Here is a 20,901-nt window from a genome sequence, read left to right as displayed (position 1 = left end):
TGCCCATCTGCTCAGAATTGGAGTTTCCTGCTATCAGCTCTGTATTTGACTACCTGAGAGAGCTTAATGTCATGGGCATCCTTGGAAATGTCACCATACACCTCCTGTCTCAAACCAAACTCTCATATTCATGCGCCTTGCAAAAACATCTATGTTGGTTTCTCTTCTGTAATCTTCCCCCACCTCCCAACTGATAAGTGTGTTTGAATTTTGCTTTAGAAATATGTCCAGAATGGAGTGTATGTGCCGTATCTGTAAACTACATAAGATTATCAAAATCAATTTCTTCCATCTTGCTAAGCAATAGCAAAATAGACTACAGTATCTAACATTTCCTTGCCATTTAAATAATGCTTAGCAACATTACACTTGAATTTGAAATCACTGTCAGATTTCATTTCTGGAATCCATTCAGTTGCTAATTTCTCCCCACTTCCTTTATCCTGAGAGCTGCTGAGCCAAAAAATTTAATAGAAAACAGAATTTTAGTTGATCACTGCTCCTCTATTTGAACTACTGAGAATCAGCTTTCGTAGCAGAGCACAATTTATACTACAGAAAATAAAACATAAAATCTACTTAAAATTTAGAAACAGCTTTCTGATTTCCAGAAGGTTCTCAATGTTAATATCTATTTTATTTTTCTTTCAAATTATTAAATTAAAAGGTATTCTAACATTCTGCTCTTCCTTCAGAATCACTTTCTTCCATTATGGTTTTTTAATGTGGTTTCATTTTCAAAATTGACTTAAATAAACCAAAATCTTAGAATTCCCTTCATAATCATATTATTTTAATTGCAAACATTTTATTTTTAGGAAAGAGAGAGAAATATTAAAGGACTATTAAAACATAGGTGATCCAAAATATAAGCATACTGAATTAGGAGTTTGTTTGGAAAACAGTCTATTAAAGCCATTCTGAAAAAGAGGAGTAAAAATGTTTTAATTCACCCAGATCTACTATAATTTATATTGTACTGAAGTACTTAAATAAATTTGCCATAGTCCAAACACATGCAGTGGACACTGCTGTGACTATATAGTTCTTTTGGGTTGCAAGCAGAGATCATTTACTTCTTTTGTTTGGCCCATGCTTTACTCTTAATGAAAAATTAAGGCAGTTTGGGTGACACAGGATTCAAGTCCTAAAAAGAGATAAACTGACCGTACTCCAAAACAAATTATGAAAACTAATGAAGAACTGAAAGATGCCAAAGCATAAGAGGGATGAAAACCCCACGACACCAAGGCAATATGAAGACTGTGCAGCAGACAAGCCTACGGTCTTTTCATGCCTAGGATCATCAATAATTGAGACCTAGCTAGAACACACCAAATTACTTCTGTCAACTAGGCTTCTTTCCTTTGAAAATCTGGTCTGAGAGAGTGAAAAGATGAAGGAAAGAAGAAAAAGCATGTACTGGGAGGCAATATAGCTAGACTGAGGGTAGGATCTGTATCCAAGATCTGGGAGCAAAAGCGTTCCCTGACTGATGCAGCCAGGAAGACCAGGCGATGCATAGAAGTGCAAACTCATCTGTCCTGATGCACACAGGTCTCTCTATGGTATATAAAAAAGCATTTATATCAGTTTAACACAACGCTATCTGTATTCTTTCTACAGCAATGCATGCATTCATGCAGAGTTCACTAACTGAGGTCTCGGCAGTCATTGTCCTCAAAATTACACAAGCTGTCATTCCAGATGAAAACAAGCCAACCCGTCAACAAACCAAACAGACCAAAAGAAGGAATGCATGTGCGTGTGTTTATATAAGAACCTTAATCTAGGAAACATTACCTTATTATTCCCATTAAAGAGATCCTAGGCTTCCTTAAAATACAGAATGCGCCAAGACACTCCATACACTGTTAACACCACCTTGAGCCAAAACAACATTCAGATAGATATTTCTATTGATAAATGAAGCATAATACCAATCTTTACCAGAACTGGAACCTGTTTCATACTCTCAGCAAAGCTCAATCACCAATCTCTTTCTTCTGTGTTGCCGAGGGAGCTTACAGGGCTATTAAAATGATGTGTTATTGTTTTATAGGTGCTATCACTTACATAGCAAGTAAAGGCTTGGAAACACAGATGGGTCTCCATTGTACAAAAGAACAGCTTTTAGGGTGATAAAGGCAGGCCAAGGACTCCCTTGTGTAACAAAGAGCATTACCATCAACACCAGGAAATGCAGCAGAAAGAAATATTTAAAGCACTGCTGAAACTTCTTGAAACTGTAGCTTACTTGTTGTGTCTCCTTCTTTTAATGTGTTCCAAATGAAACTTTACTCATGATTAAACTCGGTAACAATCTTTCAGGACACTCCTTTACCACTCCAGCAAACATTTCCCCAGCGTTGCCCCCCACAGCTCTAAACCAAACAAATGGTACATCACACATTCAGAAGTAACAAAACTGTTGCACACTACTAGTTCATCTAGTACATCTCCAGCACTCACTGATGTACCTCTACAAGGAATATTCTGAGTTTCAAAAAAATGCATGAAAAAAACTCTACTTGTTTTAAAGCAGAATGTCATTAATTTAGGCCTAGTACCTAGATTAAGAGCATATGCTTTTAAAAAAACCTAGTATAAACAGCAACAACAACAACAACAAAGAAAAACTTTTTTATTTTTAATTGGAAATTCTCTTCTTAAAGGAGTTAAACCATTTTTGTGTTTTCTGTAACTCAAACAGCTCTAGCTTCCTGTGGCTCCATGAGAAAAACAAATTGATCAGAAAGTGATTATAAATAACATTAAATTATGAATCCATTCTTTTTATCCAACTTATGAAATGCAGATGTTAATGACATTTATGATGAGAAGTCAATTAGGGTAGGATTAACTGTATTAATTAGCTAAGATATTATTAGTACTACAGAGATGTATTTTAATGCCATACTATCAAATAGAAAGATGGTGAATCAACTATAAATTCTGTAAATGAAGCTCCAATCTTTTCTACTTATAATCAAACAATAACGCATGCTTGTTTGATGTTTTTAACATGAAGAGTGGATTTATAAAAATGTGGAGTACAGAAGGGAGTGGTGGTCATTGACAGGAGAAGGTAGAGAAGAAGAATTAAACAAATGATAGCGGATGTGAAATTTAATTAATGATAAATCATTATGAATATAAAAACTCCAGAAGTTAAAAGCTCCTTGGAGTGTTTAAGCCAGAAGAAAATCTAAAATAACTAAAAATATTTTCACAATATTTTTGCTCTCTTTTAACCTACCTCTTTTTTTTCTCTACCAGCTGTCTGCAGATCTCCTGCCACCGGGTATTCAAACTTTCCAGTTGTTCCTTCAGCACCTTAGCATCTGCCGCTGACGACTGCTCAATAATCTCTTCACCAGTTACATTCAATGTTTTGACAACACTTTGCTGTGGCCCAATGCCATCTTGAAGCTCCTGCAAAATACCCAATGCATACGCATGTTCATAAAAATGTCAAGTATGAAACAAAACGCTTCATCACATACTGGCCAGATGGAAAGAGATGAAAGTTTTTGCTCTCCTCTGAATTCCAAATGAAAAATCCAAAGGTGAGTAGAGAGAAAGACATCTCATCTTTTTGTAATAAGTGCCTTTCAGTGCATCTCTACAGCCTTTTTTCCCCTCATGTATTCTTGTCTACTAGAGATCATTACAGCAATATTCTGCAGATCAATTAATAAGTAAAACTTGCAAACAATTTTACTTCAACACCCCCAAAGGTATACACCATGTTTACTTAATAGCCTACAAAGCACTGTAAAATTTAAATTGCACAGTGTTTGGAATTCCTATTACCTATGAACACAAACAAGTGATGTTGAAAAAGCAAAAACTGTTTGAAGTACTAAATCCATTAAAGAACACATTTGTCTCCAGTTGCAAGAAGCCTGATAATCTATTTCCTCGTGGTTTTTTTTTTTGGGGGGGGGGGGTCGGGGTTTTTGGTTTTTTTGGGGGTTTTTTTTGTTTGGTTGGTTGGGTTTTGTTTGTTTGGTTTGGTTTTTTTCAGGGTTGGCGGGAGCTACATTTCTGAGGAAAAGTGTTACTTTCATTGTTTCTACTTACAAAACAAAATGAAAAACTACCAAAAGGTAACCAAGATGGACCATTTTTCAAGTTCTACTAAATGCATTGGGATACATTTTCTCCACATTTTATCATTAAAAAACCTACCATTAAGCTACCTTACCTCATGCTTAAGAGCAACAGTTCTGAAACTGTAGCTTAGATTTTAACATTGTATGCCTGTTTAAGAAAGTTCATATTTATACATAAAGAAATAAATCCTTTCATATTTTTAATAATCATTAAAGCATTTCATTGAATTCCTCAAAGAGTACGAGCAGAAAAGAGTAAAACAATTTTCAACACTTTACTGCTAAAAATAAGCAGAAACTGAAATAACTTCAGCAGTCTACACTGTGGGATTCATACTTAGGTTTCATGTTCTCAGGCAGTGTGTTTGAATCCTATCTACATACAAGAGCTTTCAAGTAAAATGCTAAATCTAGTTTTTCTGGAACAAACCAAGTATTTTACTGTATCACACTATGCTTGTTTTCTTTATCTAAACAAACAATATAGTATATTTAGGTTTTATATATATATGTGTGTGTGTGTGTGTGTGTATGTGTATATATATATATATATATTTTATATATATAGTTTATATATATAGTTAGTCAGTTAGTATATCTACATACTAACATTAAATTAAATGTGTCCATGAACTGGTTAAAATCAGCAGGGTACGGCTTTCCAGGAATGTAAAAGATGAACATAACTCCTACTAACTTTTTTTATTATTATTTATTTATTATATCTTGCCTGTTATATCTTCAGGCATGAGGTTATGATTGAAAGTTCACAAGTTGAACCACACTTGGGAGTTACTCTGTTTTAACACAAACACGCCCCAGTGGCCAGCTACTAATTCATTAACTGCAGAAAGTCAGTTGCATACCCTAATGAGGGTTTTGCAAAAAATTTTACACAGACAGCTTGAACACCAACACCAACATAACTTGGGGCACAGAGGTCAACATCCACCTGCCGCTGCAGCATTTACCCACAGTTCTGGACAGGAGTCCAGTTTTTTCCAAGTACTCTATATATTTGACACTTTTCACATGATTAAATGGAAACACATGTGCTGATGAAATTTGTCTACAGCCTAAGAAAAAGCAGATTTTTCTTGACACTGGGTAGTGTGCAAAGCACAGCAACCCATGAAGACATTTAGGTTTTTAAAAACTATTTTTGTATAAAGTGGACACAAGTGTTTTTAACTGTTTTGCTGAAAAGTCATGATTCCACACACACATCCCAATGCCCTGGACCACAAAGATGCTTTTCATTCTGTATCTAACACCTGTCAACAGCGATAGGTCCCTATTCCTTCTCCCTGTACCCTTGCCACACACGTGTGTGAAGGCAAGGCGCTTGGAGCCTGCAAGGGGTTGCCTGTCATGGCCTTACAGTTTATGGTGCTACAGAAGGAATATTGACATTGAATCTGCTTCTTGTAGTTTCACTTGACATTTCACCCTTTCATACAGAAATGGCAAAGCGAAAGGGCATGTTGCCCTTTGGGTTCCCAGCTTATTCAGGCAGCCATCTGAGATACTTATATGTGCAATTATACAGTTTCTAATCACTTTATGAACAGAGTGAGCAAACCAACTTAATTAAAAATGAGGTGTTTATATAATGTGAAAAATAAAATTACTCAGAAAAGACCTCATCATATTTATACACACAGAGCTAATCACAGTTTTGAGTGGATTGCAGATATTTCTATATACTCTGTTTTTTCAACATGTTGCATTTTTAGCTACTAAGAAAAGCAGATGATCATATAAATACCTATTACTTTAATTTTTCTTTCTTGGGATTCCCAGGCGTAAGTAAGCAGGGAATAACATTTCATTAAAGTAAGGTTTAAACATTATCTCAGACTAAAAATTGAAAAAACAGTACATTAAATGATTTCTACCTCTCATACAGATGGTTTTACACTTTGATAATGGCCTCAAAAAATTTGGTATAATAACTTAAAACTGCCAAGACAATCATACAATGCTTCTTTGCTTTATTAGTTTCTTCTACTTTCCCCAAGATTTACCTAAAATGAGATATTAATGCACACTCTTTCAGAAAACTTCCAAGTGGAACAGATGCAAAAAAGAAATAGAGGGTAAACACAGGGGAGAATTCTCACCAAAGTCAATAGAGCTGTTTCTGCACTAGCAGGGGACTCTGTCCATAATCAGCATGAAAACTTTTGCCTAGTTCATTATTTGTTTTCATTTTTGTTCTCTTACTTGTACTTTTTGGTTCTAGAAGCAACTGCTTAGTGACAACAAAAGAGCAGCTGCTTAATGATTTCTTTTTAATCAAACACAAAAAAAAAAAGGAAATGGGAAAAGAGGGAAAAAATGGAAAAAGAAATTCCCAAAGGAATTTCTTAATATGATACTTTCAGCATTGCTTCAGATCTCCCCAAATGTCTGTAGAACACTATTTCAGTTGTACCTCCAAACATTCAGTTCATATTTTGCATCCATATTACCTACTGTGTGACTTGTCAAGCTGTTCTTGAGATACTCATGCAGTTTAGTGAATATTAATAAACCACATCTGCTTGTGACAAAGTTGTTGGTAACACTTATTCTTTAGAAAATACTTCCCAACTACATCATACGTTGCCTTACCTAAGAAAATTAAAGGTCTGAGAGACCCTGAATCTACAGGCATTCCTAGTACATCTTGGGAATGGCTTTCAGTTCATGCTCTGAATATGAGGTGTGAATCCCCTAAAAGGGAGAGAGAACAAGAATATCTAACACTAAAAAAAACATTTGTCTTTCCTCTCCTCTTGTTTTTAATTTCCTTCCCATGCTGCTTTTCCTTTTATTATTTTCAGCTGAATTATTCAGTGGTTTTGCTATTCATTGCCATTTTATTTCTTGTTCTATTTTTGTCTTTTTTACCCTCTCCCAGTCAATCCTGTGGCTTGCTTTCCCCTAACTACAACCAAAGATCAATAAAAAAACTGCAATAATGGAGATCCTAGAGCTAGTTCTATTCGTAAGCTTGCTTCACATCAATACAAAGAGAAGTATTTTGTGTTCTGGGGGTTGCCATCCTTGTGCTTATAGACTTCTGCCCATTTAAGTTTTCTTTCACTGTCATACCACTATTTTTCTTTTAATCTTTTTTCTGTAATACATTAAATTTTACAACGCTGCACCACTCAAGCAGCCAAAGGAAGTTTCTTCTGAATATGGATGATCAGTGTATGCCTTGAAGTCAGGTTGTTAACAGGGCGCAAAGTGATACTCATTTTAACAACATCTAAGAGTTACACTGCACAAATTTCTATGTGACTGTGCACATGAACATGAGAGACAGTAGATAACAGTTTTGGTGACCCAAAGATGCCTGTACTTTCTGTAGAGAAGACTGACTCTTTGTGAATCACTTTGTAACACATGCATTTGAAAAGCAGAAACATACCCCTGTTGATACAATTGCAGTATTTAAACTAACAAACAAAATTAATGTGAACCATATGCTCACCAAAATGGGGTCTCACTAACATTTGATTTCCTTTTTAAAGCCCTGACTGTGCCTTCTTCATTCTGAGAGCTGCCAGTAACCTTATTTTGTCAACAAGAAACAAAACTGACAAAACCCCTATATTGTCAAATCCAATTTTATCTACTGTATAAATAATATGTAATTACATAAAGTTATAGTACTTTGGTCTAATACAATTTTTTTATTTGAAATGTGAGTACTTTTTGTGTTGGTTTTTTTTTTTTAATGGACTCTAATAATTCAATATCTATGTTGTGATAATAATACTAAACATTTGCTTAACCATCATTAATATCATGAAGAGTTAGTTACACTTTATTATTTTTCCCTGAGAAACTATGATTATTTTTTTTTGTAAAGAAAGAGAAGTAATTTATATAATTAAACAAATCATCAACCAATTTCAAATACATTACACTACGACGTCCCTAGCTGCCACCTTTTTTTCCTGATACTTTTAACAATGCTCATGACAACTGATGTGGCAATATGACAAAAATATAAGGTTTTGGTTCTGATAGATTCCTGTTGATAATTAAAATAGTAAAAAAGAAAAAGATTTGAGTGGATGAGGATTTGAAGTAAACCAGTTTGATTGTTTTTCCTGTGTTACGCAATTGAAACATTCATCAGAGTCCTTACCTGCTTACCTAAGCGGGTACCAGAATGGCATAATTTCTTGAACTTTATTTTGTTATTTCTTAGTTAACGTGTACATATATCACGCAACTCTTTCTGCAGTCTCATTACCTCTTGTCATTGAATGAAACAGCATTTTACCGTTAAACTTAATCAGAAACTATTCCATGGGCAATCTTACCAGCACTTTCCTCTTTTCATTGTGGTAGACAAACGTGCTCAACAATAATATATTGTTATGTAAAAGCCCTGTAGCAACATGAAGAAATACCGCAAACAAGCTAATTTCTGTCAGAGACACTAGCTAGCACAAAATGTTTTATGGAAAAAATATTGTATTGCTTTTCCTTCATTTAGGGTAAGCTACAGATCCTAAAAGCATGTAAAGGTACTATGTACCACTTTCAGAAATTGTTAGTCTTGAATTTGACATTAATGTGCTATTCTTTAGTCATTTACATATTTTTTTCTTCCCCCTTAAATTGTATAAAAGCATGAAGTTGACATAAGAGTGTCTACCCAGATGCAAAACATAAATCAGAGAACTGTGAAAACATTCCGTGGAAAACTATCCCCAAAACAATTTGCTAGCATTTGGTTACCAGAATGAATTTATCCATTATGGGTATGTACCTCTGTTCAAGATTCTATTAGAAATAAGGAAGAAATTAGTTTTCCAGGCAGTTAAACCACATTGATTTAATCTGGAGACACATTACTGGCACTTTGTTAGGATTAAAATAATCAACAAAAAGTATATGTTGTTTCCTAGCTGTTTTGTTATAAGCAGCTATGCAATCTTCATTATTTTGTGCGCATTTTGTTTGTTATTGTGTTATTATGAATTATGGAATCTCAGGGCAGCTGATGGAGATGGAAGATGTGGAAAAAAACCAGTAAAATATTGAATAATTTAAAGCAAAGCATTTTTTTCTCAGCACAAATTACAGGAATTATTATGTCTTGAATATTACTATCAAGTGCTACTATGAAAAGAGCAGCATTCTGAGTTGACAGTAGGCTCTAGGCAGGTTCTACCTATAAAGCAGAACTAGGTGAGGTTTGACAGTTTGTACTTGGTTTCTACATCAACTACTTTGTATATATTATTTTTTAATATATTTTGATGTTGTTTAATTAGAAAAACAAAAGGTCCAGTGCTGCCCTGGCTGCACTGCTGACCGTCCATGACTGTTACTGTACACAAAGAAATGTGGGTACAATGCAACTCCACAACTGTATGTTTTAACAAATAAAATGGAGATATACAACTTCTCATATTCTGCTAAAAGCTTCTAATCAGAAAAAGTCTCAGATTTGTTTGAAACTTTTAATACATTCTAGACTGTCTTCATAAAACAAGGCGTAAAAACTGAAATTCCTTTCTTTTGCCTATACAAATTCTTCAGTCTAGCCTGCTGTCCTCAGAAAGCAGTAGTCTACTGTACCTCAACAGCCTGGTAACTTCACACTTCAGATCACTACAGTAATTCCAGATTCTTGTCACTGCTGCCTGTGCTGCTATCAACTACAACTCCAAATGCATCTCTCCAGTTCTTCTTACTAATACTTAATGTTTTTCCTTTATAATTAGCTCTTGAGAGGCAAGTAGCACCCAGTAGGACTTGGTACTATGAATTTCACCAAGGTGACAATTTGGTTTTTGAGAAGATCAAGCATAAGTTTTTCCTGGGTCCCTTATTATTGTAATAAATTAACCTGAATTTGTCCTTCCTGCAATGCAAATTTCTCATGTCTTTAAATCCACGTGTGTAAGCAAGGAAAGAGGAAGTCAAGGGCTGCAAATGGAAAATTTCCCTCACATACATCTACTGCAACGAACCTGTTTTGAGCACATTAATCATGTTTGCCTCAATTTTCTTGCTTCTCAATATGATACAGCTTGGAGCTTAGAATAATTTGTTATTGGCTCTAGAAGACCTTCTGAATGCAACTGCTGAGTAACTATGGTTCTAAAAGCTGCCTCCTACTCCTGCCCAAAGTCATTCTGGAATCAGCGTGTTTGCCTGGACAGAAAGTTAGAGAGCTGTGTTGGGTTTGCGTGGTGAGGTTTTGGTAGCAGGGGGGGCTACAGAGGTGGTTTCTGTGAGAAGCTGCTGGAAGCTTCCCCTGTGTCTAGTGGAGCCAATGTCAGCTGGCTCCAACATGGACCCACCGCTGACCAAAACTGAGCCCATCAGTGACAGTGGTAGCATCTTGTGATAAAGCATTTAAGAAGGGGAAAAAGAAAACAGCAATTGCATCTGGAGAGAGGAGTGAGAATATGTGAGAGCAACAGCTCTGCAGACACCCAGGTCAGTGCAGAGGGAGGGGCAGGAGGTGCTCCAGGTGCCAGAGCAGAGGCTCCCCTGCAGCCCGTGGTAAAGACCACGGTGAGGCAGGCTGTCCCCCTGCAGCCCATGGAGGTTAGTGGTGGGGCAGATCATGGAAGATCCCATGCTGGAACAGGTGGATGCCTGAAAGAGACTGCGACCTTGTGGATCTGGAGGAATTCATGAAGAACTGCAGCCTGTGGGAAGGACTCACATCGGAGAAGTTCACAGAGGACTGTCTCCCATGGGAGGGAACCCATGCTGGAGCAGGGGAAGAGTATGAGGAGTCCTCCCCCTGAGGAGGAAGGAGCAGCGGAGACAACACAACGTGTGATGAACTGACCGCAGCCCTCATTCCCTGTCCCCCTGTGCTGCGCAGCAGGAGGAAATAAAGAAAATTGGGAGTAAAGTTAAGCCTGAGAAGATGGGAGGGGCAGGAGGAAGGTGTTTTTTAAGATTTAGGTTTATCTTTCATTATCCTACTCTGAATTCATTGGCAATAAATTAAATTAATTTTTCCTGAAGTTGAGTCTGGTTTTACCCATGACGGTAATTGCTGAGAGATCTCCCTGTCCTTAGCTCGACCCACGAACCGTTCATTATATTTTGTCTCCCTTGTCCAACTGAGGAGAGGAGTGATAGAGTGGCTTTGGTAGGCAGCTGGTGTCTAGCCAGGGTCAACCTACAACAAAAGCACTCTCTGGGTCTTAGAAGCATTGAAAAGTGATATATTATTGGTTCAGATGAGAGTTGACCTTGGCAATTCAGTCACCTTATTAAAAATTATTTAGGTACGCAGTATTGTCCTCAAATGCTGACACTTTGAAAGCAAACTAACTCCTGGTAGTTTTACAAAGATATTTACCACAGGATTATTAATAATAATAAAAAAGTGCATGTATTTCCCTTTAGTTCCAGTGATATGTAATTGCTAAAATGGGCCATACTCCTTTAAATGTACATTTCACATCCCTTTCTAATGCGACACTAAATTGTCATTAAAGTCATTTCAGTATTAACCTGTAAAAGGCATGACCAGAGGTCTATTTGGTGTTTCTAACCTAAATTACACAGTTTCTTCTTATTGGTTTATGAAGTCAATTTAGCTTTAGAACTAATTTGGAAATACTGCAGGGAGACAAAGAGACTTTTCCTCCCCCCCCCCCCCCCCCCCCCCCCCCCCCCAAATCATCCCCACTGATACTGCATACTAAGTATAATGTTTCAGGTTAAATTCATAAAATTTAACTATAAGTCAAAAAAACTACTCACTGATTTTGTAGCACACCTGATTTTGTAGCAGACATGATGCCACTGAAATATATTAATTTCCGTATTTATGTAGCTCCCAAATGTAAAGACAAGCCTCTGTCAAACAACTTTTCCATTTACCTTTACACATAACTGTGGCAAGTTTGAACTATGGCCTTATTTGATGGCATGTTTAATTTGCACTTTCTGATATTTACAACACTGTGATATTTTAACTAGCTCTGCAAAGTTATAACTGAGCAAACAATGTCAATGATAAGAAAAATTGTATCCTCCATCTTCAATCTCTTTCCAGCTATCACAAATCAAACTACTCACATAATAGGTCCCAGTAATATTAAAAATAACAACATGACCTAGTTTCTTCATACATAGCTTATTCTTTTCAAGGGCATCACTAATACTGATGGAATTACCTAAATATCAGGCCAGCTTTTTTAGCTAAATAATTTTATTACAACTCAAGGTGAACACAGTTCATTTTCTGCCATATTTAAATCAATTCATTTTTCTTAAATAAAAATCAGTTATTACATTTTTATGATTTCACAGCTTTTCTTGATTCTTAGAGAAATATCCATAGCCTTGCATAACCCAAGTTATTTCCTATACACTTCCTGTGCTTCAAAAACTAGAACACTTTGTTTTGCTTTCCTGTGGAATCTGTATCTTGAAAGCACAACCCCTAATCTTTAACTCAGCAGCACTGGAATAAGTACATGTGCCTCAGCATCCTGTTTTCCTTTCAGTTTTGCTATTTAAGCTGTTATATATTCTTTTGAAATTACTAGGTTGTCATTTGTCCATGCCTTTGGCTATGAAAAAAAATAAAAACAACAAACAACTAACCACAAAACCCCATTACATAAAAGCAGCAGACTGGAAATATTCAACAAAGTATACATATATTGACTCACCAGTGCTGGTCATTTATAGCCTCCCTTTAAGACAAAGTACTGCAGGTATCACCCACTTCAGGCATTTGACAAACTATTTCTATAACCCTCACTGTCGGAGTTTTCATCCATGTATTTTACACTTCTTTTTAAAGCAAGTTAACATAGTATATACATTTTTTCAATGAAAAAAAATCTATGAGTACTTATTCTACATCACTAATTTTTTTTAAAAAAATATTCTTGACAGGCATTAAAAATGTTTCTGAATACTTTTTTTTACTCTATGGAAACTGCAAAATCAGTCATGTAGCAGATAAAATTGTGACTGCTTGTAGAAAAAATAATACCAGAAAGATTCGAACTAGTGGTCAACGTACACTGACTTGACTACAACTGCAGCAAGCCGCAGAGGAATAAATTATCCTGGGCAATATCCAGCCTGCAAAAGTGGCTTCCCAATTGCAGAGAATTACTGTGATAGACAAGAGGATGAGTCGGTTTATGCTTGCAACTGTTTACATACAGAGGGCTTCAAGTGCAAAGCAAGTAAAATGATATTAGGTACCATGTACAGCCTCACTTAATGATCTACCTATTATCTATCATTGCATTGTGGCCTTGCATTACAACAATATGAACAAAGCATAGGTACTGGTTCAGTAAGAGAACATAAGCATCACATGAATTGCCTAAATCATTGCCTGAAATTTCAAGTAGGTTAGAAACAGAACAAAATAAACCAAGTGACCAGAAATAGTAATTTTTCAAAAAGAGGAGGAAAAAGTCTGATTACAGCAACAGTTATTTCCCTGCCTTGCACTAGAAGTATAATTGTAGCATAAGGTCAACTGTTTTGACCTTTAAGATGGACGCAAAAATCCCTACCAAATCATTTACCAGAGGATTTTGGCAGCCAGAATTAATTGTCCGCTTTCTGCTTCTCCTCCTCCTGTTCACCATTAAATCATCATTTGCCCCAAGCCTCTGAGCAAGAGTGACTGGTGGGAGAATGGCAGTGGTGAGGGGCAGACAACAAACCAACTGGTTCGTGAGCAGTTATCACGTCTTCATTCTTCCTCTGTTTTGATTTTGCTGTTCCTTCCTTTGCCTTTCATATCACCATGAACTCTGGATTCCTCAGAGCTGTTGCTTTAGCTCTTTTAGTGCTGAGGAGAAGCTTTCTGTCCCAGTTGAGTCACATTAATTTAAGGAGACTGGCTTTACTCCCTACAACAACCACTGGGGTGATTCTCTACCCCTGCTACACTCTATTTTCTTTAGTATGTAATGGAATTAGCCTGTGTATCCATCTTGTTCTTTCTTTAGAGCATAATTATAGCATTTGGGGTCTGATATTTTATTAATTCAAATGCTTTCCTAAGCATGCCAGTGTTGATACTCAAGGGATATCTGATTTACATATTACTATAATTTAATTTCTGATTGCTAAATTCATCAGCTTGCTTCAAAGTAGTTGATATAAACATAGTAAGACTTTCAGGAACTCATGTTCGTTGCATATTTAACATTAACATATTTTTCTCAGTACAGTACCATGATTTTGAAATACAAATCAATATGTTTATTAGAAATGTTACTTTCAGTGAAAAACATGCATCTTGACATCTAAGAGCTTTTAGGTGAAGAGGAGCAGACTGAGTTTTAAACATCAAGGCTTAGAAATAAATATATTTTTTTCAACAAGGAAACACATTAAGAACTTTTATCAACAATAAATTATTCCACTAAAAACAAACCAGCTGTGATAACTTTTATGAGAACTAGGTACTCTCTGCTGACAATGACTAACTTCAGTCCGGCTCTTCTCACCTCTTCAACCAGAGGCATTATTGAAATAGCTGTATCAAAACTGAGAGAAATATGTGTTGAGAACAGGTGAATTCTAGGCTAAGGATAGGGGGCCAGGAAGCAAAAATACTTGGCCTTAATAGTAATTCAGGAAATATTCATTCTCTTTCTGAAGATGTGTCACTATTCCATAGACTTGTTAGAAACACACAAAAAAAAAGACCTATGGTTTGGGTTTTTGCTCTACTGAAATATTTAACAAGGTTTTACTTATTGCTTTACTAGAGATCTGACTCGTACAAATGTATGAAGCCGATGTGTGAAGTTGTAAAGTTGTTTCACGTGTTCAGCTTCCCCAGCTCATGGATGCTGAGAGCACTCGGTAATAGTCTGCACAAGGTTCCAGCAAAGAAGCTTGGGGAAAAAAAATCCCTTCTTTCAACTAACATTCATGGGGAACACAAGTACCAAATTAAATAAAAATCAGATTCCTTTTCACTTTCTAAGGATAATGTATAAAGTCTGCTAACTTCCAACTTTCTAAAACTAATACTCAAGCACAGACATAAGTACAGTTTTCCATGTTTAGAAAAAATGAGGCAAAATTAAACCAGTGCCATTTACAGCTCATTATTATACCAGCCCATCACCATCCATGATATCATCTGAGAATGAAAACATATACCAACACTATATTAATACTAGGTTATATTAACAGCAAATTGTTTTAATAAAGCATGAATACAATTTGTAGCAATGTTATAATAATAGGAAGGTAATATTGATCACTACCTTCTAATTTTATCAGCAGGATGCTACACAGAGGAAAAATATTGTGCTTCATTAAAAAAAAAAAAAAGTTATTTAGGCAATTTTGTGGTGTTCCCTTCTTTCTATTCATAAATTTCTATGCTTGAATTTTACACTGAATTTCTATGCTGGGGCATAGTTTCAATAAGCATATTTAATTGTGTCTTAAATTCTTAAATAAATACTTCCTTCTCAAATAACTCCTTTTTCAGTGACAATAATTTCTTAGATGATTTAAATTATTATGTTTTATAATCATAAGACGACAAAAGCACATTGCATTCCATCAAAGAAAGAGGACACGTAGAAAACTTCAGTTCAACCCTTCAAATAAATCCAAGTGTAAAGTAAGTTTTACTACAAGAAAGGAGTCCTGTCTTCTAGTACATATCAGTCTCTCCCAAAATAAGCTTAAAAATGAATTGACATATACAAATTATTTTGTCTACTTATTTTGTACCTATACCAAAAATAATACAATAAGAATAAACAGACAAAAAATTGTCAACAGAAATAATTCTATAGTACAGATCTACTCAAAATTTGAACAGAACCAATGAAGTCATTTTCTGTGTTGCAGTACCTCTCACCACAGGAAAAAATGATTATCAATGGCAGAAGAATTTTTTCTGGTTCACAGTTAATATATTGATTTCTAGCTGAAGAGCAAAAGATCTACAAAATGTCTCAAAGTCAGTCAATAAAACACTAAACTCCCATTTAAGAAGTTAGCTAAAACTAGATATTGCTAATAATTTTATAATCACTAGGAGACAGGAGAAACAATGTAAATCACATTCTTTTCAGCCTTTAAAACTGATCTTATCCTTAAAAAATAAGAATAGATCAAATGATACTTACAATTTTCCATAAATATTTTGGACAGAATCAAGTGTTTACAGTTTCCTGAATAATCCTGATCAAGCTGTTTCTCTAACTGCACATAATTCTGCTTCATGGTAATTTTTAACATTAAAGAAAAAAAATCTTTATTTCTTCACTCCACCATGACACTGCATACCTAATAGACAGTATACATTGTATAGCTTGTATAGAAGGCTGGCCATAAAATTCTAACAACATAAAATAGCTAAACATTTCTTCAGATATAAAATTCCTTCTCTGTTTCTGTTTTTCTGCAGAATCATCAACAGCTACGGGATTGAGTATGCATGCATTAGAGTATCCACCGCGATAAACAATTTTTCTGGATGTGGAAAAGAAAATCAAATATGGGATTCAGTTTGATAGTTCTTAAAAAGAATTCACGGAGGTCTACCTGGCAATTATTCATATTACTTCCTTATTTTAAAAGCCAGTGTATGCTTGCCAACAGCCACACACTTCTCCTTCAGTCTTTATTCAAAATGTTAGTGCTTTACTCTCATGCAATATTTGAAGAGTAAGGAATAGATCTTATTGCTGTACCAAAACTAAGAAACCCTCTTCCACCCTTCAGGTCCCCAGGGAAGACCTCCACCATGACTTGCCAGGAACTGCCCTGCGCACAGAACAAGTGTCTGTGTGAGACACCTCACAACAATTTGAAACCCACTACCTGTATATACAGCTGGCCACCTACCCTTCAGACTCTCTTGTCTACATTAAACTGCAACCATAGGGAAGGTGGGGAAAAAAACACCCAACAACAACAACAACAAAACCATCAAAAAACCAAACCAGCCCAAATAATTCTCTAAGAACAGACCTAATGCAGGGTGTTTCTGCTCTCTTTGCCCTCTACATCCCAAGTATGGGATAGTCTGAGGACCAAGATTCATTCTCTTGTTAGCTCGTGGGTTGCTACTCAAGGAAACATTTAAGTTTTGACCTCTGCTTCTTTCTCTCTCAGTGCCAGCACTGAGTTATGTCCTACCCAGGTACCAATGTTCTAAGTCTCATAGGAACTTAATTATTTGGGAATCTCTACCTCTGCTTCTGACTTGATAAACTGCAAATTCAAAAATCTTTACAGACCATGCTACAAAAGACAGACTGAAGGCAGACAATGAAATCTCATAACGCCCATTTACACAGGAAAACAGGCTGAAAAATCCCTCCAGGTCCTCCCAGTTCAGCAGTGCCAGAAAAAAAAAAAAAAAAAAACCAGAAAGGGAGTGGAGCAGAACTCCAACCCTCGTTCTGTGCTCGTCTGTGCATAAGGCTTATACTTTTGGGAGGCTTGCAGGGAAAACAGCTCACCTAAGGTTCACATGCCACCTCTTCATGGCTTGTCTGCTCTTTGCTTTCCAGGAGAGCTAAGAAAGATTTTTTTGTACAGAGATTTCCTACTTTGAGTCTGCCAGGTGTTATAGTCTCAAAATAAAGCATCGTTATGAAGCTGCCATCTGAAAATGTTTAAACCATCATAATTATTAGATCTGTGGTTCTCATATACATACTTGGGTGAAATTAAAGTGTTTTCTTGTAATTGCTGTATCAGAAAATATCAAATAACATGAAAGAAATGTAAATATTTCTTTGCATAAGGACAGATAGAAAGCCAGGATAAATACCAGCCCACCAAAACATTTTATGAGTTTGTACAAACTAGTGCATCAGCTAAAATGCATCATCCCAGTGACCAGACAGAAAAGGAAACAAAGGGTATAATTAAAAGTAAAACTAAATCTATTCTTATTCCCAAAAATGTACACTGAGATCTTCTTTGTTGTTGTTTTACATACCATAACAGTTGGGAATATCCTAAGCATATATTTGTTTCTATGAGAGCCAGTCTTAAAGTATCTCAGGTGTTCCACTTTGCATGATAGATAAGCTCTAAATCTTGATTACTTTCCAATTAAGGACTTTGCTGATTGTCAAACTCCACTCCCCTTAATATGAAAATGTTTTATGAGTGTAACATCAATCCTGAGGAAGAAAGCTGCATTGAGTTCAGGTGAGAAAAGAAACAGTTACCTGAAAATGGAGGTGAGAGGAGCCTGAATTCTGTGAGGTCCTACACAGTTTCCGTTATGTGAAACTGGACATTCACAAGACAGAATAAAATGTAAGATATTATTTAGTTGCAGCTTTCAGATGAATGAGACACCCCCTCTGTTTTCTGAATGGTATAGAACTAAAGAGGATTATGCGAAGTACAAATGATTACAAAAAGAAAATATTTTTGGATGGGTTTGTTTTGGGATTGGTTTTTTTGTGTGTGGGGGGTGTGTGTGTTTGTTTTTGTTTGTTTGTTGTTTTTTTTTTAACTTTCCAAGTTTCTAATAGTAGTCAAAAATAATGCTTTAGTCCATAGAAATTCTACAAGGATTGAAGTTACATAATTCATTCTTCTACTGGTGAATCAAGAAGATACCTATTTGGCTAAGTAAATAACCACACAGTTTATTTATAAAAGCTAAATAACCATAGCAGAAGGATACTTCCCAGAAGGGTTGTCAGTGATAGCATGCATAACACAATAGGATTTTAAATGAGAACACAGCTTTTTTAAATAATGTACACTCTTCAAGATACTCTAGAGACACTAGACAACACAGTTCCTTTAGACACAAGTTGTGCATAAAATTCTGTTTTTCTCAGTGTACGTGATCTTGATTAGAAACTTAAGTTAGACAAAAAGAAAGTGTTTCAAGTGAAGTGTTTTTAACCCTAAGAGGAGAGCATGATAAGAAACAGATCTATAAATATAAAACAGTATATCTGAAAGCTATCCTACACCAAGGACAGTTTTGTTGCCAGTTTCTTGTTTGAAATTGCTTATTACAAATCACTTCTACAATTTTTAAGAGAAAAAGGGAACTTACACTCATCAGAAATATGCATTCTTTTGTAAGCCTTCCATTTAAAGGTCCCAGAGCGGGATGGAAAAATAAGGTAAAATCCTTCAATCACTGTAAACAGAACGCAATTCTGAGTTTTAAATCTAACAGACAGATGAGCTGTCATTTCATATTTAAATAAACATTGGGTTTTGGATAATTTGAATAATTCTGAATGAGTGAGAGCTTACTCAGTAGTTGGAAGAAGACAAGTGATCTTTGCTTTAGCTGAAAGCGGAAAAAAGTACATTGAGTTATGAAATCATACACCCATCTCCCCTGTCTTTGAAATATTAGTCTCTTATTTACACTTAATTTCTATTGCTATATCTTTATTTTATCTGTTAGGTAGCATGGAAGGATCTTTCCAGGGAAGGCAAGAAGAATATATTCACAAGACATAAAAGCACTATGGTACGGTCATCCCCTCAGAGCTGACTTTCTTGGTCCTTACCCTTGCCAGGATTTGAGATCTCTCTTTTTGACAGGACTTCAGCTAAGCTAAAGATAGCATGTAAATAAATCAGGCTTCAAAGACAAACCACTCTTTCTATTGATCTCAGAGAAAATTCTAGCTATAGCAAGGAACAAAAAATTGGGACACAGATGAAAAGCAAACATCTTTTACACTGATGACTCAGTGTTAACGCATACACAACCCTGTTTTCTTCTCCGGAAAAGGGGGTTAAAGTAAGTATATTTGTGCTGCATTCTCATTTGCATTACTAGTTTGTACCAAATGTGTTCATGTGTTGTATGGCTTAGTATACAGTTCTGAGGTATAAACTACATTTTACAGATATTTACCACTGATAATTTAGAAACACATGTGCTCCCTTTAAAACAAAACAAAAAAAACCCAAACACAACAGGCAACAGAACTGACTGGTTCAAGTCACCCTTATGCTTATTTCTTTACTGAAGACCTTGGACAAGGTTCATAAACTTTTGTTTATGTGTATTTAAGAAAACAGAAGAGCAAATTTAGGATTTTTTCCTTTGTTTTTATTTCCTCTGACCTATTTGCAAAAGCTCATTTCCAAGACTGATTGTATTTTCAAATTTCCCTACTGCCAAAAAAACAATGGTGTAGAAGTATATTTATATGAGTTTAATGACAGTTCTATCCATGCATGCAGTGCATAAGCTTTGAAAATTTCACACTTCTTTTTTATGTTGATATAACAAAGCACTTGTACTAAAATGGATACAGAAGAATGATACAGTATTACAGTATTACTAATACCTCTTTCCTGAAAATTTTAAATCTACGTTCGTATGAAATCTAGACATCTCAGGCTTGCCTTGTTGAAGCAAAGTAATTAAAAGCATAAAGCAGCGTGATTTCTAGCATTGCTAGCATCTTCTAGTTACCTCTGTTTCAATTTTAACCTCTAAATCTTGCTATTAAAATCTTTAAACTTCTGTCCCTTGTCCTGTTGCTTGTTTTCATATATAGTTAGCCCCTTTTCTTCAAAAAAAAAAAGTTACATAATTTTTAAGCCTTTTTCTTTCTAATCCCCAAGACTCTTTTTGCCTCCTTCTGTTAAATGCATGTTACGTTTTTTCTTTACAACTTTCAGATGAGCCACTCCCAGTCATTTTCCTAGTGCTCGCTAGATAGCCAGCATAAAGGAGTTCTCTGAAAAGTAACCTAGACTTTCAGTGTAAAAAATACTTTTAAGAAATTGAATTAGCTAGCATCAGTTGTCCTTCACAGAAGCATGA

General features: G+C 35.6%; 1 protein-coding gene across 14 annotated transcripts in view; it reads right to left on the bottom strand.

Moving 5' to 3' along the window:
* The window catches only part of DMD (dystrophin), a 1,162,157-nt gene that overhangs the window by 421,198 nt on the left and 720,058 nt on the right, over positions 1-20,901 (bottom strand). For all 14 annotated transcript variants that reach the window (XM_055701082.1, XM_055701084.1, XM_055701085.1 and 11 more), the window contains one exon: positions 3,260-3,435. In XM_055701082.1, the coding sequence (XP_055557057.1) occupies positions 3,260-3,435 (176 nt within the window). The remainder of the gene's footprint in view (positions 1-3,259; positions 3,436-20,901) is intronic.

Source organism: Falco cherrug, chromosome 2 (genome assembly GCF_023634085.1).
Source record: "Falco cherrug isolate bFalChe1 chromosome 2, bFalChe1.pri, whole genome shotgun sequence".
NCBI classification, from domain to species: Eukaryota; Metazoa; Chordata; class Aves; order Falconiformes; family Falconidae; genus Falco; species Falco cherrug.
Note: the sequence above shows the minus strand (reverse complement) of the source record. Positions and strands in the feature narration are given on the sequence as shown.